The sequence below is a fragment of the Eulemur rufifrons genome, chromosome 7 (assembly GCF_041146395.1).
Source record: "Eulemur rufifrons isolate Redbay chromosome 7, OSU_ERuf_1, whole genome shotgun sequence".
Lineage (NCBI taxonomy): Eukaryota > Metazoa > Chordata > Mammalia > Primates > Lemuridae > Eulemur > Eulemur rufifrons.
In genome coordinates this window covers 152544343-152569071 of record NC_090989.1, presented here as the reverse complement: position 1 = coordinate 152569071, position 24729 = coordinate 152544343, and the positions used below count along the sequence as shown (strand labels likewise).

The window sequence follows — 24729 nt, the reverse complement described above, 5'->3', positions numbered from 1 at the left end:
TGATGCTGGAAGTGCTTCCAAGAAGCAGAGAAAGATCATGACATTATAAGAAAAAGCTGAATTGCTTGATATGTACCCTAGATTGAGGTCTACAGCTGCAGTTGCCTGCCATTCAAGATAAATGAATCTAACATAATGATCACTGTAAAATAAGACAAAGAAATTCATGAAGCTGGCACTATAGCTATGCCAGCACGTGTGAAAAACTTGTACTTTTTGAGAAATACTTTTTTTTAATTTCATATTGAAAATGCAGGTTTAATGTGGGTACAGAATTACCATAAGAAAGGCATACCTATAGACTCTAGTATAATTCAATAAAAAGTAAAGTCATTATATGACAACTTAAAGCAAAAGAAAGGTGAAGGATCTAAAGCTGCAGAATTTAATTCCAGCAAAGGATGGTTTGGTAAGTTTAGAAAGAGATTTTGCTTTAAAAATGTCAAGATAGACCGGGTGTGGTAGCTCATGCCTGTTATCCTAGCACTCTGGGAGGCCGAGGCAGGAAGACTGCTTGAGCTCAGGAGTTTAAGACAAGCCTGAGCAAGAGAAAGACCCTGTCTCTACAAAAAATAGAAGAATTAGCTGGGCATGGTAGCAGGTACTTGTAGGCCCAGCTACTCAGGAGGCTGACGCAGGAGAATTACTTGAGCCCAGGAGTTTGAGGTTACAGTGAGCTACGATGATGCCACTGCATTCTAGCCCTGCTGACAGAGCAAGATTCTGTCTCAAAAAAAAAAAAAAAAGAAAAGAAAAAAAAAAGGTCAAGATAATAGGAGAAGCAGCTTCTGCTGACCAAGAGGCAGCAGATGAATCCCCAGAGGCCATTAAGAAAATCATTGAGGAGACCAGGCGCAGTGGCTCATGCCTGTAATCCCAGCACTTTGCAAGGCTGAGGCAGGAAGATCACTTGAAGCCAGGAGTTTGAGACCAGCCTGGGCAACATAATGAGACCCCTATTTCTTTAAAAAAAATAAATAAATAAAAATCAGCCAGGCATAGTGGTGCATGCCTATAGTCCCAGCTACTTGGGAGGCTGAGGTGGGAGGATTGCTTGAGCCCAGGAGTCTGAGGCTGCAGTGATCTATGATCATGCCACTGTACTCCACTCCAGCCTGGGCAAAAGAGTGAGATCCTGGCCTTTAAAAAAGAAAAAAAAAAAAGCAAAAAGCAATCCAATGAGAAAATGGGCAAAAGACATGAAGAGATATTTCATCCAAAAGGATATACAGATGGGATGGTACAGATGGTAAATAAACACATGAAAAGATGTCCAATATCATTACCCAATAGGGAAATACAAATTAAAATCACAATGACATATCACTACACATTTAACAGAATGGCTAAAATAAAAAATAGTGGTAATACCAAATGCTGGTGAGGATGCAAAAGAACTGGATCATTCACTGGATTAATTAGGGCTCTCCAGAGAAATAGAACTGATAGGGGAGAGAGAGCAGGAGAGACAAGGACTAGAAAATGTCCTTCAATGGGTAAATGGTTAAACAAAGTGTGGTACAACTATACCATGGAATACTACTCAGAAATATAAAAGGAAAAAACTATCAACACATGCAATAATTTGGATGGACCTCAAGGGCACTGAGCTGAGTCAAAAAAGCCAATCTCAAAAGGTCACACACACTATGATTCTACTTATATAACAGTCTCAGAATAAGAAGTAAAGAACAAATCAGTGGTTGCCAGATATTAGGAATGGTGGGTGGGCAGGGGGACGGCTGTGACTATAAGAGGGTGGCACATGGGAGATCTCTGTGGTTATGGAATAGCTCTGTATTGTAGAGGTCATCGGTAACCTTGATAAGAGCAAATAGTGTTGACCTGATAATTATATCCTTACCTATCCTTACCAAAATATGAGTTCCACCATGAGAACAATATTTGTATGTTTCATGTACCATGGAACAGTCTGACAATTAACATTCAGTATTTGTTGAATGAATGAAATTTCTGAATGAGTCAACATGTAATAAAATCTGGTCATGTCAGCCCCATTTTGGGGGGGCTCCCTACTACCTATAAGTCAGATCCAAACCCTAAACCAGCCCTAAGCTACCCCATCCAGTTTTATCCTCCACCATGCCTCTCTTCTAAATTGCTGGCAATTCCCTCAAACTGTCCCGTTCCCCTTTGTTTGTATTCTTATCGCCTTATTTTTCAGCTCAGTGAATTACTCTTCATCCTTGAAGGCTCAGCTCAAACGTTCCCTCCTCTGAAGGGCCTGACTTCCAAGCAGTCAGCTTTCTCCTTCATGTTGCACCTGGTACAAGCCACCACTACGGCACACATTATATCGTCCCTAATAAGTGTCTCTCCATCCAGACTGAATATTCTTCCCACAGAAAGGGAGGTCATGTCCTAGCGCTTAACACAGTGCCTCACACTCAAGTACTTAATGAATCCTAAAGCCTATTTCATCTAAAAGTCCTTCATCTGAGATACAAACAAGTAACAAAATTTTTGATGAATTTTACCTCTTCTCTTTAACTGTTGACCTTCAGGCTCGTGACTGGTGGAGCTAGACAAAGTGGGAGCTCAAAGGTGGAAAAGTATAGGTAGGGAGTGTTACTCTCTAACCTTGCCCGAAAATTCAGTTGGCTGAAGTAAAAGGCTCAAGAAAAAGATGATAAGGCTTAGGGCCAACTTGTGGAGGTACTGACTTCCAGGCTAACAGTGCATTCCCAGTTCTAAAGGAATAAACAAGCCCACCAGGTGGGTTTCTAACAAGATGGCATATAAGGAAATGGGGGTGGGGGGAGTCCCTTCACCTTGAATGCTGATGGCCTGACTGCCAGCCCAGAACATGGGCAGAGGGACACTCATCCATCCCACCATAAGCAGAAATGATGAGCCCTCATAAACTCATGGGGTTGAGAAACTGATCGCAAATAAAATAAAACATCCTGAGCTCAGTCTGAGGTTTTGATGACATTTTAAAGCACTCTGTCTGAACCCTCTATTGATGGAGCTTTGGTCTCTCTGCTTTAGGGTAGTGACTCAGGAAGGGGGTGAGGGAGGAAGTGGCTGACCAGCTCACACTAAAAAAAGACCTGGGGCTACAGTCCCATATAAAGAGCTAGCTAAAACATTCAGGCCTGTCCCCACCTCTTCCAAACTCTCCCCATCACCTCTACCACCCACATCTAGCAAGGCAGAATGAGGAAAGGGAGGGAGATGGGAAGGCAGAGTCCTCAGGAACCACTGAACATCTAATTGTACCAACATCAAGTGATTTACAGATGTTCCTTACCAGTCCAGACTCCTCACCATGAGAATTCAAGGAGTTCACAGTTTGCATCCAAACCACCTCTTCAATCTTGCCTTCTACCTTGGTCCTCCATGTCTTACTTATTTGGGAAACATACTATATGTGCACTCTAATGCCTGGGCCTTTGAACAGACTTTCCCTGTGATCTATCTATCTATCTATATCTATCTATATCTCATTCACAGTTTCTGCTTCATAACTCCCATAGCCCTTGTTACAGACTTGTTATAACGTTGGGGTGCTTTAGGTCTCAGCCCTTAAGAAACAGAATCTCTCTCTCTCTGATCTTCTCCTGCCCTCCTTTCACCTGTCCAAGGCAGGACTATAATCCGATTGTGGTTCATAAAACCCTCATTCCAGAGAGGGCCCTGCCCCATAACCTGGAGGAAGGAATGCTGTACGGAAGCCAGAAGAATCTGAACAGACAGGCCTTGCTGGGTTTCCCCAGTTAGTCTATCAGTATTAGATCATACCCTTTTTCTCCAAATACATTTTACATGGTTGTTCATGCTTCAACCACACCTATCCAATGAATCTACCATAAAAGGCCCGAGAGGACAGGGTTCACAGAGCTTCCAGAAAGCTGAATACATGGAGGATTCTGGAGGGTGGTGCACTGAGGGAGGGTATAGGAACTCTGCACCCCTTCTCCCATACCTTGCCCTATGCATCTCTTAATCTGTATCCTTGTAATATCCTTTAAAATGAATCAGTAAATGTAAGTGCTTCCCTAAGCTTTGTAAGTCACTCTAGCAAATTAATCAAACCTGAAAAGGGGTCAGGGGAACCCCATCTCGAAGCCAGTACGTCAGAAATTCTTGAAGCCCAGACTTACGACTGGTATCTGGGGCGTGGGGGCAGCTTTGGGAACTGAGCCCTCAAACTATGGGATCTGACACTATCTCCAGTTAGTGTTAGGACTGAACTAGAGGATACCCAGTTGGTGTCTGCTGCAGAATTAATTACTTGCTTGTTGGTACAGAAATAGCCCCATGCATTTGGTCAAAGAAGTCTTCTGTGCTGACTGTAGTTGTTTAGTGAGAGAATAGGAAAAAACATATGTTGAGTTTGCATTTTTTTTCCACACTCACACTCCCCTCTTGGAATGTCTTTTCCCACTGGTGTCTGTCTGTCAAAGTTCTATTCATCCTGCAAGGTAGCAATTAAGTACCATCCTTTCCATGAAATAGTCACAAATGCTGTGAATTGTAAGCAACTGCCACCCTTTGGTGTTCTCTTAGGCCTCTGGTGATACCTGTGCAGTTACAGAATTTCCCATACTCTGTCTTATCTCATAATTAATTGATAGGTATCTATCTCCTCTACTAATCTATAAACATCAAAGACAAAGGCTGACTCCCATTTATAGCAGGGTGCCTCATGCATCTAGAAAAGCATCATACACAGTTAAATGCACTTCTATAGTATGCTGACTAAAAGAGCATCTGAAATAATGCCAGGGGGCTGTTAGGGTAATTCAGCAAACAATTTGAGCGCCTGAAACATACTAAGAACTATGCTTTAGATGGGTCACGTGCTCCCAGGGTTCAACATATAGAGGGGAAGAAAAACCACTCAAACGCATTTACACTCTGTTCAGTATGGCAAAGAGAATAGAAGCAATGTGTAAAGTCAATGCTTCTTAAACTTTCGTGTGCACAGAATGTAAGAATCACCAGAGTTTAGTTCAGTAAGTCTAAAGCAGGACCTGAAATTCCACATTTCTAATAGGCTCCCTGGTGATGCTGATGCTACTGGTCCAAAGACAACACTGAGTAATGAGGGTTTAAGTACAAGGGAAGAGGGAGAGAGTAACTACATCTGGAAGGATATGAGAAGACTGTCTTCAGACAGCTGGGACTTCACACAACCCCCACTGTGACAGCATAGGGCAAAAGAAAGAAGATGGCATGCATGGGTCCCTTGAGAACACAAAATATGAAAGGAGCCTTGAAGCACGGAAAGGACTCTGCCTGGCAGATGTGAGCAGATACTCTAAGCCAAAGGAATAGTAGAGCAAAAGCCCAGAAGATGGAGAACATAGGTCACAAAGAGACAGCTGCCTGATGCAGGAGAAGACCATGGGCAACTAGGGGAGGATAGCAGAGAGGACTACCTCCAAACCTACTGATCAGAAACATTTGATACTAAGGAATTATCTTTCCTACTCTTTATTTTTTGCAGTGTGCTGCCTCAGCTGTTAAGAGCCAAATTGTATTAGCTCAGCCCTGTAGCTGCACTTCAAATGGTTCCTTAAAAGGAATGCAAGGTGCTGACATATCTGCCGAGTATACTGTTGAATGAAAAGGAAATGGGAAGCCACTCAGAGCAGAACAAGAGCAGAGCTAAGTCTGAAGAAAAACAATCTGTTAGCAGAACAAGGATCATTCCCTAAAGGGTCTGTAAGAATTCTCCCAACGTGCAATCCTAGGTTAGGTAAAAGGTGGAGGATCTCAATTAGGACAGTGGTTTACTGAGCACCTATTATGTAGACATCTCAGTAAATAATTCAGTCACACACTCTCATGGAGTTACAATACTATAAATAATTATGTAATTGCTACTGTGATAAGTGCCACAAAATACACATAAAAGAGAGGGTGAGCCAAAGCCAATTCCAGAGTTTCAATCATACATGACTAGATGGACGGTGTGCCATCCTTCCACAAAGGAAACAAAAGAAGGGACGGTTTAGAAGGGCAAGAGGATTCATTTTGGACAAAATTGAGGATCCATAGGACAAATGGAAATGCAGGTCTACCAACTGAGAGCAAAATAAGGGGTAGAGATATAGATTTGAAAGCTATTAGTTATTTGTAGACTATGACAACGCACCTTTACTTGGAAGACATGGTAGCACAGAGTGTTTCGCTGGTCCTCAGGATAGCTCCATCAAGGTTACAGGACATTTAGATCTTATAAACCAACACAAGAAAAATAAGCTCACAACATGTGCACATCACTTAAATATGTATCTCTTAGAAGGCATTCCTTTTAAGGAACCATTTGAAGTGCAGCTACAGGGCTGAGCTAATACAATTTGGCACTTAACAGCTGAGGCAGTACACTCACTGCAAAAAATAAAGAGTAGGAAAGATAATTCCTTAGTATCAAATGTTTCTGATCAGTAGGTTTGGAAACAGATAAATTCTGTTTTTAGTGTCTATAGAGTCACAAAGCACTATAAGCAACCTCACTTGCCCACCTGATGACAAGTCTTCTTGAGTTTATTATCTCTCTTTTTTATTGCAATAAAATACAAATAACATAAAATTTACCATATCAATCATTTTTCAGTGTACAGTTGTGTGGCATTGAATACATTCACATTGTTCTACAACCATTACCACTAACCATCTTCAGAACTTTTTCATTTTCACAAAAGGAAACTCTGCACCCATTAAACAGTAACTCCCCAATTCTCCCTCTTCCCAGACTCTGGCAACCACGATTTTACTTTTAGTCTTTATGAATCTGACTACTCCTAGGACCTCATATAAGTGGAATCACACAACATTTGTCCCTTTAACGACTGGCTTATGTCACTTGGCATAGGTCTTCAAGGTTCATCCATGTTATAGCAGAATTTCCTTTCTTTTTAAGGCTAAATAATATTCCACTGTATGTATATGCCATATTCTGTTTATCCATTCATCCATTGAAGGACCCTTGGGTTGCTTCTACCTTTTGGCTATTGTGAATGCTGCTGTGAACACGGGTGTACAAGTATCTGTTCTTGAACTTATTTTTCTGAAAAGCATTTTTGTGTTTTGATCAGATATTCAGCACACTCTGCCCACACATACCACTCTATTGGGTCATATTTGAACTACTGATCCTCTACTTTGCCTGCCGAAGCCCAAACTCTGACCCTTACTTTCAAGGACCTGAACAGAGACAGTTTGTTCTACTGGAACATAGCAGCCATCATGGTTTCCTCTGGCCTGCCATTGTGCAGGTAGCTAAGCACCCTCAGCTTCAATTGAGACAGAAAGGGAACATAGTGTCTTTAGTTAACACTTTGGAAACACTCTGCTTCAAGTTCCAGCAGAGCTACAAGATGAGATGCAAAATTTAACAGTAACTTCTCCTATGTCAGTTATTCACTTACCAACCAGCACAGTCCCATGATCACCGGCAATAAGCTGGAAAAAACAGTTCTTCACTTCATGTTCATCTGTACTCTTTAACAAGAGATGCTCCCAATTCCTAGATACTGTGTTGAAACCATAGGAGTATACATTGGGACAACAAAAGAATTGTTACCTATTCCAAAAACCTTAAATTTTATAAAGGCTGTATCAGTATACGACAAAGGTCAGTAAACTATAGCCAAGGGATTTAGTTCATGCTTGTTTGTGTAAGTAAAGTGTCATTGGAACAGTCACATCCATTTGTTTATGTATTGTGTAAGGCTGCTTTTGTACTACAACATCACAGAGTTGAGTAGTTGCAACTAAAACCATTATTAACCATAAATCCTAAAATATTTACTATCTAGTCCTTTACAGAAAATGTTTGCCAACTCCTAGTTCACACACCTTAGTTCACCCCATTTTGTCCCCAACCGGAAACAAGTGGTGATATAATCAGCTACTTGAGTATTCTTCCTAAGCTCTTCCTAAGCTAACCTCACGGAGGCTAGCTGGTTCCATGCCAAAGAGGCAATGAGAGTGCTAACACTCAACAAGTCTAAAGTGTAAAGGTAGACACCACGCTTGTAATTTAGGAAGGGCTGGAAACACACTTTTAGAAAAACAATGTGGTTTCATTTTCTATCAACCAGCCTACCAGCTAAACCAGGGGCCAAGGTGCAAATGATGGTGTCTCATGTACAAAATAATAAAGGAATTGTCTGCAGTAAGAAACATCCCAAAACATAGGCTTCTTAAATTCACCCAGTCAGATAGTTGGCCAAGCTCCAGAGCCTCAGGGTGAACCCAATGAATGTTGCTTGGCTGGTAACAGATTGTCCAGGCTGTACCTCCAACTCTCTTTCCCCACTCATGTCAGGCAGCATCAAGCTCTCTCATCTAGCTGGTGTCCAAATTTAACAGCATTACCCACAACATAGCTTAAACAAGAAAGAGATCAAAACTGAATTTTTGACAAATATGAAATTCATATCACAAGAACCCTGCCCCTCAAGGATCATACTCTTTCTTTCAGTTCTAATTGCTCATTAGAAAGAGAAAAGGCTGAAGATGAACCCAACTATCTGAAAAAAGTCAACAGAAAACCCTGGGAATGAACAATATTCAGATACACAAGTTTTCCAATACAATGTCATTTCAAAATCAGAGAGTCAAGAATTCATGTCTAGAAGACTAGCTGAGGAAGCCTGCATCTTTCTTCTCTGTTGAAACAGAACAGTGGTGTTGCACCTGGACATTCATATCACTACGTTCCATGCTCAAAAATGACTAAAGATGGCTTGTTCCCTACTCTGTTTCATACTATCAGCAGGGCAGGTGAGTAATCTGATAGAAGATGTAAAAGCATCACTTCCACCAGTAAACAGCTGTGTTAGATCTCAGCTAATATAGCTTTGTGCCTTGGGCAAATCCCTTAATAGCTCTAAGCCTGAGGGGTTTTTTAATCTGTAAAAGGAATGGCTTTGATAGGGAACCTCTACAGCTCCTTTTAATACGATTATTCTAGCTCTATAATTATCCCTGTGTAACTCTCTACACTACACATAACATACAAACGGCATGCATCAACAAGTCCTTACTTCATTTCCTGACATCCTCCTCCACCTACTCTTTCATCATAAAGCCAGTGGTGACAACAAATTGGGCAAGATTCTAGACTCCAATGCATAGCTCTCAAATCCAGATTCAGTGAAAATTGTGTGTGTGCATTTAGTGGGTCAAAAGGAAATATTCTAATACTGTGCCTTTCACCCATGGAAGAGACATTTCTTCTAAAGGTTAAATTCTCAGATCCAGGTTAAAAATCTCAGCAGCGGCCTTGGGAAAATGCTGAGAAGACTGATGGCAGCAGATCTTTTAGGAACCATTTATCAGTGGTTGCAAAACAGTGTATGTGTATACATAGGGAATGCCACTCTCCTCTAAGCTTATAGGTCTATAATACACAGCTTTGGTGACCCCATTCTGCTCTCATAAATATAGAAAAAGGAAATGATTATGTGAGGTGAGGGGAGGATAGAAATATAGGAACCTGGTGGCTCCAGATCTTATGAGTAAGAACACTCATTAAATCTGAGGAGTCTGCCCAAATGGATGGACCCAGGTTAACCTGACGACACTGCCTGAGCCTTGGGTTCCTGGCAGCCCAGATGAAAGGAGATGAAACCAACCATTGAGAAGAGGGGGTAAGAGCCTCCGTGAATGCAAACCTCTCTACCCAGACCAAACCTTATACCATAGGTTGCCACGAAGTCTTGCACTACTATTCTCCTAACCTTTAATATAAAGGGATTTGCAAAGAAATGGATGATGGACTTTTTCTGATAATAGGTCCAAGTCACCAAAGATAGAGAATGTGACTTTTTAAAAAAGCTAATATAATATTTTTTTCTGTCATATCTCTACCTAACTATCCAACAGGCTCCCAGGGAATTTAAATTTCAAATATTTCCAAAAAGGAAATTAAGTCTAGATTCAAGTGTTGGCAGTGAATTTTGAGAATGTGATATGCCTACTAATACTCACTTTCACACTAAAAAACTCCAAAAGATAGAAAAGATGACATGATGTTAAGGATGAGCACAGTAGACCTGAGGTAAACTCACATGGTAGCAGCTGAAATCAGTTTAGTTACTGCCAGTGACAGAAGAGGCAAGCAACAGGAGAGCCTGAAAGAACATCTGACCCTGCATATGGAGACGAGGAGTCTAGTCCTAGTTATACCTAATTCAGTCTGTGAGCTTGGACAAGTCCCTTCCCCTTTTGGGCTTGGGTCCCCATCTATAAAATGCAAGCTATTTAAGTAGAGCAGGGGTTTGCAAAATCTTTTAAGGCAATGAACATTTTCTTCATTTAAAATCATCCAGCCAGGTATGGTAACACACACCTATAATCCTAGTACTTTGGGAGGCCAAGAAAGGAGGATCACTTGACTTCGAGGCTGCAGTGAGCTATGATCACACCAAGGTACTCTAGCCCAGGCAACAGAGCAAGACCTTGTTTCAATCAATCAATCAATAAAATAAAATCTCAATTTCATCAGAAGCTAAATCAAATTCAAAATGGCAGGATGAATGCATGCATTTATCTCCACTTCTAAAAACTCCATTAAATTATTATTTATTCTTTATATATACTACTTACTAAGCATTTCCTACATGATTATTTCAAGTATATTAACTAATAGAATCTTCATCACTCAAGTAGGTGATGAACCCCATTTTACAGATGAAGAAAACGAATCACCAGTGCTTAAAGAAGTTGCTCAAGTTTTCACAGCTAATCAGTGGCAGAAGCAGAATGCAAACCTAGGCAGTCAGACTCCAGAATCTGTGTAATATTCCTTCTCAGACCAATGATCAAGGAACAGTAAACCTCCAAAGGAAAAGAAGCAGAGAGAGACAGATTAGAATGGTCAACAAAATTTTAGAAGATGAAAAACAAATGAATGAGTAGTAACTGACCTAGATAGAGAATACTGAGTGCTGCAGATGGCAGGACACTGCAGAACCCCCTCCAAAATTCAACCACTGGAGGCACCAGTTTCCTCAGAAGATGCTAGCACGAGGAGGAGCTGAAAACAGAAAAGTACTGGTCCTCTCCCCAGGCAAGCAACTGCTCCATCACTGCCCTAGCAGAAGACTGAAGGTTTACTCTTTGGACAGGATAAACTAGAGACTCTAGACTTCGATAACCAGGGTACCACTGAAGATATGGAAGTAGCACCATTCAGAGGGATTAAGTGAAAGTCTCTGCATACAGAAGGGAGAGCCCCCAGTCCCTTCCCACCATAAGGTCCCCAGAATAACAGCCAGGCTTATACAACCTAGGAAGAATGAAGCCTGAAGGAAGATCTATGGACTCAGCCTATAGCCATGGCTTTCAGAGTGTAGTTCCCCACGAGGAGTAGTAACACTAGGGAACCTGTCAGAAATGTAAATTTTTGGGTCCAGGCCAGACCTAATAAAGCAGAAATTCTGGGTGAGGCCCAAAAACCAGTATTTTCACGAGCCACCAGGTGATTATAAAGCCTGCTAAAGTTTGAGAACCACTGCCCTACAGGCAGGCCCATTATAAACCAACCCACACCAAAAAGCTTCCAACCAGCTTTTCAGTGCCTGTTTATTTGAAAAACAGACTGGAATCACCAGATATTTTAGGGAAGACTCTATTAAGTAAGAGAGAGACCAAGACAGATTTCACAGAGCAGCTCTGGTGGAGGGTAGAGAGATGCGACAGAGCCTTTTTCCTGGCCCCCACTATCACATTGCTACTGAGCTACTCCTCAGGCTATACTGAATAGTTTCAAAACCAATGAAATAAATGCTATTTACAGTCCTGTCCAGCTCTGGCTTATTCCCTTATACTGGTCCTTATGTCCCAGATCCTTGAAACTAACACAGCAATTCAAACTGGACCCTCTCAGTTTAACTATGTTGCATAATATACTTGTCCCTTTGAATAAACAAAAAGCATTTGAGTGGAAAAATCATACAAGCATTTTTCTGCCTCAAGTTTGCTATATTCTGTACTTGCATCAGATGCAGAGGCAAAATGTACTATAATACTTTAATTTATGTAGAAGTATCTGTGACTTTGTCACGTCCTTTTTTCTTCTGTCTTACAAGCTTTCCCTGGCTCACCCTTACAGACTAAATCTTTTTTTTTTTTTTTTTTTTTTTTGAGACAGAGTCTCACTCTGTTTCCAGGCTAGAGTGAGTGCCGTGGCGTCAGCCTAGCTCACAGCAACCTCAAACTCCTGAGCTCAAGCGATCCTCCTGTCTCAGCCTCCCGAGTAGCTGGGACTACAGGCATGTGCCACCATGCCCGGCTAATTTTTTCTATATATATTTTTAGCTGTCCATATAATTTCTTTCTATTTTTAGTAGAGATGGGGTCTCGCTCTTGCTCAGGCTGGTCTCGAACTCCTGAGCTCAAACGATCCGCCCACCTCGGCCTCCCAGAGTGCTAGGATTACAGGCGTGAGCCACCGCGCCCGGCCCAGACTAAATCTTAATTCAAAAAATTCTCCCCTATTACTGCTTTTCACTAGTCTCTTCTGAAACCAAACGTTACCACCACAATCAGATCTTTCTTTTAGTGGCATCAACATCTTCCACCATGTAATCACTGTTGACAAAAATGTCTCATTTATTTTTACTTCCTCTGCCTTCTTTTTGTCCAGCTCTGTTTTCTCTTCTCAATCCTCTTGGTTCTCTTCACCCATCAGAGAAGACCCTGCCCCTTCTTGGGCCATTTCACTCCTCTCCTGGAAAACCAACCTCCATAAGGAGGCATTTAGAGTGATGAAAAAATTTTGCCAGATATAATACAAATACCACAAATTTTCTCATTTAACCCTCACACTAATACTGCGAATTAGGAATCATCCCTATTTTTACCTTTGGAAAACTGAGGCTTAGAGAGATTAAGTAACTTGCTCAAGGTTACAACTAGGATTTTAATCCAAATCCTCCTGTCTCCAAAGCTGTACTCCTAACCATACTACTCTACCACCTCCAGAAGTCTGACTCAAATATGTGGAAAAAGAAAAGTTTCCTTAACCACGTAAAAATTAGAAGAGCAAACAGATCTCTGAATACTGCTTTGTTTTGTTTTGTTTTGTTTTTAAACAGGGGATCACTCACACATGCTGAGAGCCTTGCAGCCAAAGCCCAACAGGGAACACCACTTGCGGCATCATCTCCCCAACTGGAGCACATGGCTCAGCAGCACAGCTTGCCTCTCTGGTAGGAAAGGACCCAAAGCACAGGAGGAAGTCTGGCTCTTGTGACCAGAATGCTGCTGGGGAACAGGTGGTTAAGATATTTTCCCCTCTTGATGTCAGCATCCCTCTCCCCACACAGCCCACCAGCCCAGCCTCTGGGACCTTTATCGTAGTGGTGGTTCTTGGTGCCATCCAGTGTGGGACAGAGTAGCTTACCACCTCAAAAATTTCCAAGATCAAATTTTAAAAGCTCTTTAGAGACAAAGTAGTAATCTAACAATCAAGGGCAGGCAATGACTCCTAAGGAGAAACCTTCTGTTCTACAACAGCACAGCCAACTTCGGAGGGTCACAAAGAAATGTCTACGATGACAAGAGAAGATGCTTCAGTGGTGCATCAGAATGTGGAGCCAGCCACCGCCCCTTCCTCCATAGAGGGGCTGTAAGTCCATTTTCTCTTTTCTGTGAGACAGAAAAGGGACGCGGGCACCCCAATGTCTCCCTCTCCAAGGGCCTAAGCGGTGTACCTCTCAACCTTTCCTTCCAAGGGCTGAAAGGCGGTTCCTCTTCTCCTCCCCACTCGGCCCCACTCACCCTCTCCTACTCGGTCCCTCTTCAACCTCTTCCCTCTACCCTTCTCCCCGCTCGACCTCCTTTCCCCTGTCCTCCGCCCCCTTTTCTCCCCGCTTGGCCCCTTTTTCCTCAGTCCGCAGCTGCCGCCCATCCCGCGGTACCTTGAGCGTCACGTCGCACAGCTTGCCCTGTCGCCGGATCTCCTCCATGACGCCGTAGCCGCGACTAGGCAACTCGGACACCGAGAAGTGCACCAGGTCCTCCAGCTCCTCCGCGCCGTCCTCCACCATCTTCCCCGGCCGCCGCAACTGCGCAGGCCTGGCCGGCCGGCTCCACACGAACCAAGGCGGGGCGACGGAACACGCCGACAGCCGCACAGAGCGCGGAGCTGGAATAGGACGGGCCTGCGCGGCCGCCGTAGTGGCAAACGCCTCTGCGCCGGAAGCCCCACTGCCCTGCTTCCTGGTTCATACGCAGCCTTCTTTTCCTCTCTATCCTGACCTTGACTCCGCGTATGCAGCTGCTGCAGTCTTTCTAGATTAACAGGCCCCATCTCTCGTCTTCTTGACTCTACCATGATCATACCGTATCCTAGACGTAGGATCTCGGACTCCGTTTCCGCCACCCCCGACACTTCCGGAATCCCCGGAAGCAGCCCGTTGCCATGGCGACTTTGTACACAACCTGGCGTCCTTGCGTGGAGAAATCCAGGTCGCGTGCTGGGCTTGGGTATCTGCAGTTGAGGCTGTCGCGCTCTGGGAGCTCCGCTGCCTCGCGAGTGGTAAGCAGGGGCCGCGCGCCAGTGGGGGTGGGGAGAAGACAGGCCGGAGAGGGGTGTGCGCCCGGACAGCTGACGGTGGCTGGGGCCCGAACAACCGCTCTATCCGGGAGTTCCCGGCTTGGCTCGCTCCTCTGCTAAACCTAGGCGTAGGAGGGCGCGACGTTGCGGAGCCCCTTTCAACCTAGCCGCAACTTGAGGTCTTTGGAGCTAATGTTCCTTGACCCCACGACGATCCCACGTCGCGCCCAGGACACAGAGGACACAGGGAGCGTGAGGCAAGGGGCCAGAAGTCGTCTGGACTCTTCTGTATTCGTCAGTTTTCGAACTGGAGGGGGCTTCGGGATCACCAATTCGAGCCCTTCGCTTTACAGATGAGGAAACATCTCCAGAGAGGGACGGGAATGGGCTCAAGGCCCACTGCCGCCCAGGCTCCACACAGGGGTCCAGCACATTGGGTGAGAAAAAAGAAAAAGGCTAGTTTGCCAAGATCCCAGACTTGTGTTCAGCCCAAGGCCAGGTACAGCTGGACCCTATATTTTGGGTTCAGGTGCTGCTGCTGCCATTGCAGTAACCGTAAGGGTTCCCCTTGAGAACTCCTAGTCTGGGCAGGAGACCTGGAAGTTAGGGACTTACGTGGTGCTTACTGTCCCACCAGATGCTCCCCCTTCTCTTGTCGAGCTTTGAGGATTGCTTGGTGGCAATTCTGTTCATTTCCACCCCCAATGTGAGGAAACCGGGGGCCCCTCAGCATGGAGGTCTCCTGGTGACCTCTCAGAGGCTCACTTTGTTACACTGCAAATATTTAAGGGTGTTTCCCAAAATAGAGAGGCCTTCACCATATGGTTTTGAGGGAGAAAGATTCTGCTGAAAGGGAGGGCATGATGAGGAACTGAACGACTTCTTGGGCCTGGAAAGCAGGTGTGCTCCTGGAAGGGCTGTGGCCTCTGGGGTAGGAGGTGGTGTGGGAGGAGAATGACATCATATGCCCCTTGGGACTCTCTCAGTAGTGACTGAAGATGGACCCACATATGGAGATTCAGCTGCCCTCTGACTTCCAGCCATGACCATCACCACCAACCACCATTTCTTGAGCATCTGCTCTGTGCTGGGCATTATTCTGGACATTGTGGGTGGATTCAAAAGAGATAAAAGGCACAGTCCTTGTCCTCAAGCAGCTTGTAATTTAATTTGGGAGCCGAAACCCACTCAAATGAAGCGGCGTAAAAACAGTAACAAGCAGTATTTCAGTAAGTGCAAAATGGCATGGGGTCCCCAAATGTCTGGGTGTTGAGGGGCTTCTGAGTAGCAGGCTAACAGGAGGGATATGGTTCTTAGGGAAGGTTTATTGTAGGTGGATATGGCTTCTGGCATGTTTGGAGCCGTGGTTTAAGCAGGGGAGGGACTTGGGATGGTTAGTATAGATGGAGTGACTGCATGTGCATGTTGGCAAATTGTAGGACAGAGAAGAGGCGGCGTCAGGAGGGAGGGCAATGCTTTGAGCTGGCCTGTACTACTCTGTTGATGGGTGGGGGCTTTAGGTAGGGAGGCCTGGGCACCTGCTCCCAGAGCTCCCCCTCTTCTTCATGGTCCCTTTCAGAGGACAACCCGGGTGGCATCTGAATTTCTCCAGACAGAAAGATGGGCCTTGGGGGCTGCTGTGAGGAGTGGTTCTAAAGGAGAACTTTAGAAATTGAGTGTGCATCAAAACACATTTCCCTCTAGTCTCAACTTCCCAATAGCATAGATCAAAATGAACTTGTAGATGAGATGTTCTCTTCAGTTTGGGATTCATGTTAGAACTGTTTGTGGTTATTTCTAGAGCTCAATTTCACAGGCAAAAATTCAGCACTTAAATTGGACAAGCCATTATCCTTGCTCACCCCAATATCTTTCAGATTCATTTTCTAAAATCCAAAAGGTCTGAATGATCCTATGGTGGCTAGGAATAAAGACTTCCATGAAACAATGACTTGAGGAAACTGTGAAATGTACACACACTCTGCAATAGGCAAATATGTAAGTGCCATATTTACTTATTTAATTTGACATCTGAAGGGCTTGTAACAGGTGTCAAGAGTTTTGTTTCATCCACATCATTGAAACAAAGCTGAGAGGGCAGGACCTGTCTCTATTTAACTTGCTCCTATAGACCGGGCATGGTGGCTCACGCCTGTAATCCTAACACTTTGGGAGGTCGAGGTGGGAGGATCGCTTGAGCTCAGGAGTTCAAGACCAGCAAGAGCAGGACCTAATCTCTTAAAAAAAAAAAAAAGAAAAGTCTAACTTGCTCCTATAGAGATACTTAATACCACTTAATGGTAGTCGATATAATTGTGAGAGGAAATCAGGTGTTCACCACAAGTTGTGTCTGGAAATGTGGAAGGACATGAATATTTTAAAAACCTGAAGTAATTTTTGTCAGGTCACACTCATTGAACCTCTCAGATAATTACATGTAAAATGTCACTATCCTTTGTTTATTTAGTGTGCTTTTTATAAAAGCAAAATAATTTAATTAAAAGAAGAAATTGCTGTGATGGATGATTTTTTTTTTATCATAAAGGTCTTAAAAGTTAGTTTTTTACAAATGTTAAGGCTGGGTGCAGTGGCTCACGCCTGTAATCCTAGCACTTTGAGAGTTCAATGCAGGAGGATTGCTTGAGCCCAGGAGTTCAAGACCAGCCTGGGCAACATAGTAAGATCTCATCTCTACAAAAAATATAAAAATTAGCTGAGTGTGGTGGTACATACCTATCGTCCTAGCTACTTGGGAGACTGAGGCAGGAAGATCGCTTGAACCCAAAAGTTCGGTTACAGTGAGCTATGATCATGCCATTGCACTCCAGCCTGAGGGGCAGAGAGAGAGACCCTGTCGCAGAACCAAACAAACAAATCTGCATTATGTTAATTTGCCCAATAGTTTTGAACAATGAAATTATTTAGTATATTTCATAGACTTTGATCTTGTTTTCTAATATTACTTAACTAGGTTTAACACAATTAATGATGACTACATATAGATTTTTACTTAGCTTTCCCTAGAGTTCTTGGCTTTTTCTCCCAATATTTAATCCTTTATCATCAGTGTATAAAATGAAGCACCTGAAGAGCTAAGTTTTAAGTCTCCCTTAAAGCAATAAAAATCAGTGCAATTATCACCTCCATTTAATAACCCACTTTGCTTCTGACTTTTTATAATTATTAGAACCAAACTTTACTGTTTAATTAGAATTTAATATTTTTACACAAGCACTCCCAGGAGAAGGCCTAGTGTGATTTGATCAATGATACTAATATTTAATAAAACATGAAATTTTTTTGTTATCATTTAGAGGGTTGTGCAATTCAATTTTTAAAAACTGTAATTCTGGTTTGAGTTGGTGAACAAAAATTTATAAAGTTGTTATAAAATATTTTAGTTGGACAGGATCTTAGGGGATTACTCTCCACCAAGTTTAACAGTTCCTTTTGTAGCATCTCTGCCAGTGTCTTCACTTTGTTGGACTGTTAATGGTGTTTATAGTCCTTGCCTTGAGAAGACCTTTTCCATTATAGGACAACTCTACATAATAGAAAATTTATTTACCTAAATCTGTTCTCTCTACCTATAAACTTTCATCCTATTCCTCAAAACCACATCAAATATTTATTTTAACATTTTATGATACTGCACACATCGTAATTATTTGTGATAGTATAAATAAGAGAAGACAGATATATATGTGTGTGTGTGTATATATATGGCTCCCTAAAAGAAAATGATGAGAATATAGTTAGGTTTTAGGAAAGCAAGAGAAGATAGGGTACTATCTATGATTTTTCTCTCAATGTAGTGAGAGAAGAAAGAATTATCTGATTATGGATGAAATATACTTTTGGGGCATCCACTTCTGATCCAGTTAGTCTAATGGAGGTAGAGGAGGTGATGGTGCATCTGAACCAAGGTGTGCTAATGAAGAAAAACAGAAAATTATGTTAATGTATTTCATAGTAAGTATTTTAGAAGAAAATACAATGAATGAGGCAAAGCATAAATGAATTGATCTTAGATGCAGAACATTTCTAGAAATAACATTTAAGATTAGGCCACTTAAGGGAGCATTCTTTTTGCTGTGTGTTTTGGTCTCTTTGGGGTCATTGGTGGAAAATGGTGAAGCAGGCTGTAAACCAGGAAGTACACAGACTTGTTGAGTAGAGTTCTGTGGGCAGAGTACTGAAATGCTGAGGGGTAAAAAGGAAGACTGGCTCTCTGAGGGGCAGGAAAAAATGTACTGCACATTGCTGTTTTCTGATCTTCTTAATGACCCCTTTCCTCTAGTTGTTATTTGATGATGACTGCTCAAAATTTCATTGTTCTCTTCTCTTTAGCTAGAATGGGTACTAGGAAAAAAGTTCATGCATTTGTCCGTGTCAAACCTACCGATGACTTTGCTCATGACATGATCAAATACGGAGATGACAACAAAGTAAGTGCAACGTGTTTGTCTTCACCTGCCTGGGCTGCTCTCTGTCCCACCTCACTACAGTGTGACTCTGTTTCCATAGAGCCATTTAAGGACCAAGACAGAATTGGTAAAAGTTCAAATGGATGCTAGAGTCCATCAAGTCCAAACCACTCCCTCACAGTGCTGTTAATGAGGAAATTCATAAAATTCCCATCTTTAGTTGTCTTTTAATGATTTTACCTTTAATAAGTTAATGTTTACTTTTACCCTTATATCTGACACAGAAAAATTGATATTTGTCCACACTAATAAAACTTTCGGGTGATTAGATCTGCTGTTATATAATCTCCCAGGGGTACAGTAAGAATATATTGAGTTTATTACTGTTAAACTTATCAGAGTAGTGGGGGAAATGCTTATCAAGAGAACTAGAGGCCGGGTACAGTGGCTCTCACCTGTAATCCCAGTACTTTCAGAGGCCAAGCGGGGAGGATCGCTTGAGCCCAGACTTCAAGACCAGCCTGGGCAACATAACAAGACCCCGTCTCTACAAAAAAAGAATTAGTCAAACTTGGTAATGCACACCTGTAGTACCAGCTACTCAGGAGGCTAAGGCAAGAGGGTCATTTGATTCTAGTTTGAGGTTCCAGTGAGCTATAATTGGGCCACTGCACTCCACCCTGGGCAACAGAGTGAGACTCTGTCTCTAAAAAAAAAAAAAAAAAGAAAGAAAGAAAGAAAAGAGACCTGGAAAGATTTATCCATCCCTATACCCTTACCACTGTCCTGAGAACCCTTCAGAAGCCTATGACAGGCTAAAGTGAGAGTGTTAGATGTTTTCATTCAGCAAACATTTGTGGGCCTACTGTGGGCAGCATTGAGACGTTCTTTAAAGGAAGAATTCAAAGGCAAACTGCTCAAGCTTTGAAGGTCCTAGCAGTTAAAAAAGGACTCAAATGTAGCCCTGTGAAATGTGCCCTGCTGGTCATGATTTCAGTGAACACGGAAGCACAGAGCACTTAATGTGTAAATGGATCAAGCCTGTCTTTCTTGGTCTTAATTTTTCTCTCTGTGGCCAGGTAATGGCTGCTGGAGTAGGGCAGCTAATATAAGATTTCAGCAAGAGTCTTGACATCAGAAGTCCCTAGTAGGAAGATTGGAATCTACCATTGACCTTACCGAGTATGTCCCTAAGCCAGCTGCTGCTACAATGGCTTGCTATGAAGGAACATGCTTTTAAAAATCTGCTGATTACAACTAGGTTGGACACCTTCAATTTACTCTAATTCCAGTGAGTAAGTGTGCCTGAGAGGCCCACAGCCTTTCTGTGCCTATTTCATCTTTACTCACGTTGGCCCATAGCATGTGTGTGGAATTAGGTGCTCACCACAATGCAGAGTTGAAAGAATCCTCACTGCCAGTAACCACAGATAAGGGCTTGAGCCCAGGCCTCCGTCACCAAGTTTGCTATTCCCTCTGGCCTAATTCAAATCCTCTCTATGCTTATTGAATGTATCTAAATCTTATTTAATAAGAATGTGATAAATTTGAATGATCCCATATCATAGATGGGAGAACCAAGACAGAGAACATCCTTGTAAACTATGGTCAGACGTACTGAAACTAGTTAAGTGCTCCAGTCTCCTGATCTTTTCACCCTAAGGGTCATGTGGCCTCCTTGCAGGAGCTCCCTTCTCCCATCCTAAAATATTCATCCAGAATATCAGCCCATACGTGGGAGACTCTGTTAATCCTAAAGTTCACTTCCTCTTTCCTCCAGATCAGGTCTCAGTTGTCAGTGGGTTTTTTATACTGGTTTCTTTTTTTTTTTTTGAGACAGAGTCTCACTCTGTTGCCCAGGCTAGAATGAGTGCCGTGGCGTCAGCCTAGCTCACAGCAACCTCAAATTCCTGAACTCAAGCGATCCTCCTGTCTCAGCCTCCCGAGTAGCTGGGACTACAGGCATGCGCCACCATGCCCGGCTAATTTTTTCTATATATATTTTTAGCTGTCCATATAATTTCTTTCTATTTTTAGTAGAGATGGGGTCTCGCTCTTGCTCAGGCTGGTCTCGAACTCCTGAGCTCAAACGATCTGCCCACCTCGGCCTCCCAGAGTGCTAGGATTACAGGCGTGAGCCACCGCGCCCGGCCTATACTGGTTTCTTTACAATTAACTTTTCTCTCTCTCTCTCTCTCTTCCCCACTCTCTCCCCTCTCTCCCCTCTCTCTCTTTCCTAGAGCATTGATATTCACTTAAAAAAAGACACTCGGAGAGGAGTTGTCAATAACCAGCAGACAAACTGGTCGTTCAAGCTGGATGGAGTTCTCCATGATGCCTCCCAGGACCTGGTTTATGAGACAGTTGCGAAGGATGTGGTTTCTCAGGCCCTCGATGGCTATAATGGTAATTTAGTTAATTAACAGTTGTCTTACGTAAGAACCTGAAAAGCTCCTCCTGGGTGAAGAGGTACAAGTATTTTATGCTGAATAAAATAAAATGTAACCTCACTTACTAACATTTGTATGCTTATTTGTCTGTCTCCATGTTCTTATGGTACAGAATTCACTATTTGCTTGTTGACATTGTGAGCATGGCTTGGTCTGATGTCCTGGGATCCTGCCTTCACAGGGAAATTAAAAGATCCTGGCTGTCTATAGGTCATGGGCGTTCTGTTCTGTTTCAAATCTCTCAAATCCTAGTTTTCAAGATATGTCTTTATGATGAATTTGATAAAGTCCAAGCATTTTTTTCTCTCAGCTACCTGCTAGGAACTATTTTCATTTATTCTACCAGCATAATCAATGTACTTTTCATATTCTATTATGAGATTATTTACATTATTGATAAAAACTGGAGTACAGTTTGATTTTCTTAACAAATTAAAAACACCTTTATTGGGAAATTTTTATAAACTTTTTCAGTCTAAGATTGTTTTAAAAATCTTGGCCAGGTGTGGTGGCTCATGCCTATAATCCTAGCTCTCTGGGAGGCTGAGGCGGGTGGATTGTTTGAGCTCAGGAGTTCGAGACCAGCCTGAGCAAGAGCAAGACCCCATCTCTACTAAAAAATAGAAAGAAATTAGCTGGAAAACTAAAAATATATATATTAAAAAAAATTAGCCAGGCATGGTGACACATGCCTGTAGTCCCAGCTACTCGGGAGGCTGAGGCAGAAGGATTGCTTGAGCCCAGGAATTTGAGGTTGCTGTGAGCTAGGCTGATGCCACGGCACTCTAGCCCCGGCAACAGAGTGAGACTCTGTCTCAAAAAAAAAAAAAAATCTTAAAAAGGTTAAAAATCCTTAAAAAAAATATATATATATATATTTCACCATTTGTAGGCTTTGCCATCTGGTGGTTGCTGACTAGAATGTTCCCAGTTTTGCAAGTTAGATTTTATATTTAAAAATTGAGTGTGGATGCCCAAACATCGTAATTTATCTTGCATTGGTGTGGTCCCCACTGACCCAAGGATGTTGTCATTTATTTTCATGATGCCCTGAGGGGATGTGGCCCTGAGGAGGTGGAGACAGAGGAAATGAGGCCCAGGGAGATTAAGAGTCTTGAGCACTGGGTGCTGTGAAACCACAAATGGACTCTGAGTCTCAGCTGAAGTGACTCCTTCCTGTTCATTTCTATTTGGTTAATAGACACTGTTTCTAGCTCCAGCTCAGATGCTGAATCAGGGCCCCTTATGTAAAACCTGCTACCAATCCCAAGATCTAGAGAATCTGTGTGACAAAGGCAAACACTGATTTCCACAGCCCAGCATTGCCCAGGCACATCTACTGTGTAAACAAACACCCAGAAGGCAGCCTTTGGGATGGGGTCTGGCTCAGGCTACCCAAGCCAAGAAGACTTCAGAGGTACAAATGAAAGTCTTCCCAGGGCAGGGTCAATGTGACCAGATCCAGATCAGGGCCTGATCATGGTGGTCCATTTCTGGTAGTGACATGGGCTCATCTAGAGCCCTATTTGTTCTGTGGGAACTTGCAGTCTACAAAGAATTGTTACCATTGACAGGAAATGCCCTTTCCACTCCATCTCTTCCTGGAGATTTTGAAAGCCCTTCTTGCCTTTGTGGGGTAGTTGATGCCTCCTGCCAGCCCTGAGAACCTGGCAGTTAATGGCCTTGTGAGAAAAGGGCTGGAGTCTAATTCTCCTCTCTCTACTCATCTTTTTAGGAAAAGTTCCAGTTCCTCTGTACCCTGAGATTCCCTGTTCACAGAAGCCCTAGGGCCCGATCATCTCTTGGTGAAGGGAACAGTAGAGCACTGTATGGACCACACATTCAGGGCAGATGGTCTTGTTTTGACCGCTTATGTATCTGTTCTCTTGCCTGCCCACCCTCTTCCATGGTGGAATTCCTGAAGTCCTTGGCTGTTCCTACTGGCTATCTTTGTCCAAGGGTCCTGGCTGGCAACAGGAATGCTGGAGAACGGGAGAGCTGTCCTTGGAGCTATTTTCCTGGATGTCACCGAGATGTGTTTTGAAATGTTTGCAGGGACCATCATGTGTTATGGGCAGACAGGAGCTGGCAAGACGTACACCATGACGGGGGCAACTGAGAATTACAAGCACCGGGGGATCCTCCCTCGTGCCCTGCAGCAGGTAGAGAGTGGGCCCACGGGTGGGATGCCACACAGGTCCCCTCTCTCTGCCATAGATGCAGCTGACCCTAGGCCAGCTACTAGAAACAGTGGGGCCAAGCACTCAAAGGAGTTGCAGCTGGTGCTGGTACTGCTAGTACCTGAGATGGGATACACATGGCTCAAGGTTGGGTGGGATCAGAGGCCTCAGGAAACCAGGAGTTCGGGTTTCAGTCTCTGACCCACACCTGCACTGAGCCTGCTTCCTCATTTGTGAAAGAGGGAGTCAGGCATACTAATCAGCCTCTTGCTGCTCCAATGGTTTATGATCCTGTAATTAAGGATTTGGGGGCCAGGCTCAGTGTAATCCTAGCACTCTGGGAGGCTGAAGCGGGAGGATCACTTGAGCCCAGGAGTTTGAGGTTGCTTGAGCTCAGGAGTTCGAGACCAGCCTGAGCAAGAGCGAGACCCCCGTCTCTACTAAATATAGAAAAAATTAGCCAGGTGTAATGGTTCATGCCTGTAGTCCCAGCTACTTGGGAGGCAGGAGGATCACTTGAGCCCAGGAGTTTGAGGTTGCTGTGAGCTAGGCTGATGCTACGGCACTTGCCCAGGCAACAGAGTGAGACTGTGTCTCAAAAAACAAACAAACAAAAAAAAAAAACAAAAACAAGGGATTTGGAGGTCCTAATCATGTTCCTTCCTGGTTTTGGTTTGTTTTTTTTTTTGTTTGTTTTTTTTTTTGGTGGTGGTTGTTTTTGAGGCAGGTTGCTCTGTTGCCTGTATTAGAGTGCAGTAGTGTCGTTATAGCTCACTGCAGCCTCAAACTCCTAGGCTCAAGGGATCCTTCTGCCTTAGCCTCTCAAGTAGCTAGGACTATAGGTGCATGTCACCATGCCTGGCTAATTTTTAAATTTTTTTTAGGGTCGGGGTCTCGCTGTGTTGCCCTGGCTGGTCTCAAATTGGGCTCAAGTGATCATCTGGCCTCTCCTCCCAAAGCCCTGGGATTACAGGTGTGAGCTGCTGCACCTGATCCTTTTCTGGTTTTAATGAGGAGAATATCGACCCTTGCAGAGCTTCCTTACTGGCCTGTTCTGGCTGCTTCTGCCACCATAGCCCCTGAAAGAGCTAAGACAAGAAGCAAGGGATGACCTTTCAGGACTGTGT

The 24729-nt window shown here is 43.4% G+C and overlaps 2 protein-coding genes across 7 annotated transcripts in view; one reads left to right on the top strand and one right to left on the bottom strand.

Annotated features, from left to right (window-relative positions):
* KLHL18 (kelch like family member 18) overlaps positions 1-14045 on the bottom strand; it is a 51351-nt gene extending 37306 nt beyond the window's left edge. Inside the window, exon 1 of one of the 2 annotated variants that reach the window (XM_069475612.1) lies at positions 13908-14045. In XM_069475612.1, the coding sequence (XP_069331713.1) occupies positions 13908-14036 (129 nt within the window). In that variant the 5' untranslated portion in view covers positions 14037-14045. The remainder of the gene's footprint in view (positions 1-13907) is intronic. The other variant, XM_069475611.1, reaches the window with a different exon arrangement.
* A 158-nt stretch (positions 14046-14203) lies between these two features.
* The window catches only part of KIF9 (kinesin family member 9), a 53539-nt gene continuing 43013 nt past the window's right edge, over positions 14204-24729 (top strand). For 4 of the 5 annotated variants that reach the window (XM_069473582.1, XM_069473580.1, XM_069473579.1 and 1 more), the window contains exons 1-4: positions 14204-14527; positions 18896-18993; positions 21213-21378; positions 23478-23584. In XM_069473582.1, coding sequence (XP_069329683.1) covers positions 18901-18993; positions 21213-21378; positions 23478-23584 — 366 coding nt within the window. In that variant the 5' untranslated portion in view covers positions 14204-14527; positions 18896-18900. Of the gene's footprint in view, positions 14528-15531; positions 15775-18895; positions 18994-21212; positions 21379-23477; positions 23585-24729 lie in introns of all 5 variants that reach the window. The other variant, XM_069473577.1, reaches the window with a different exon arrangement.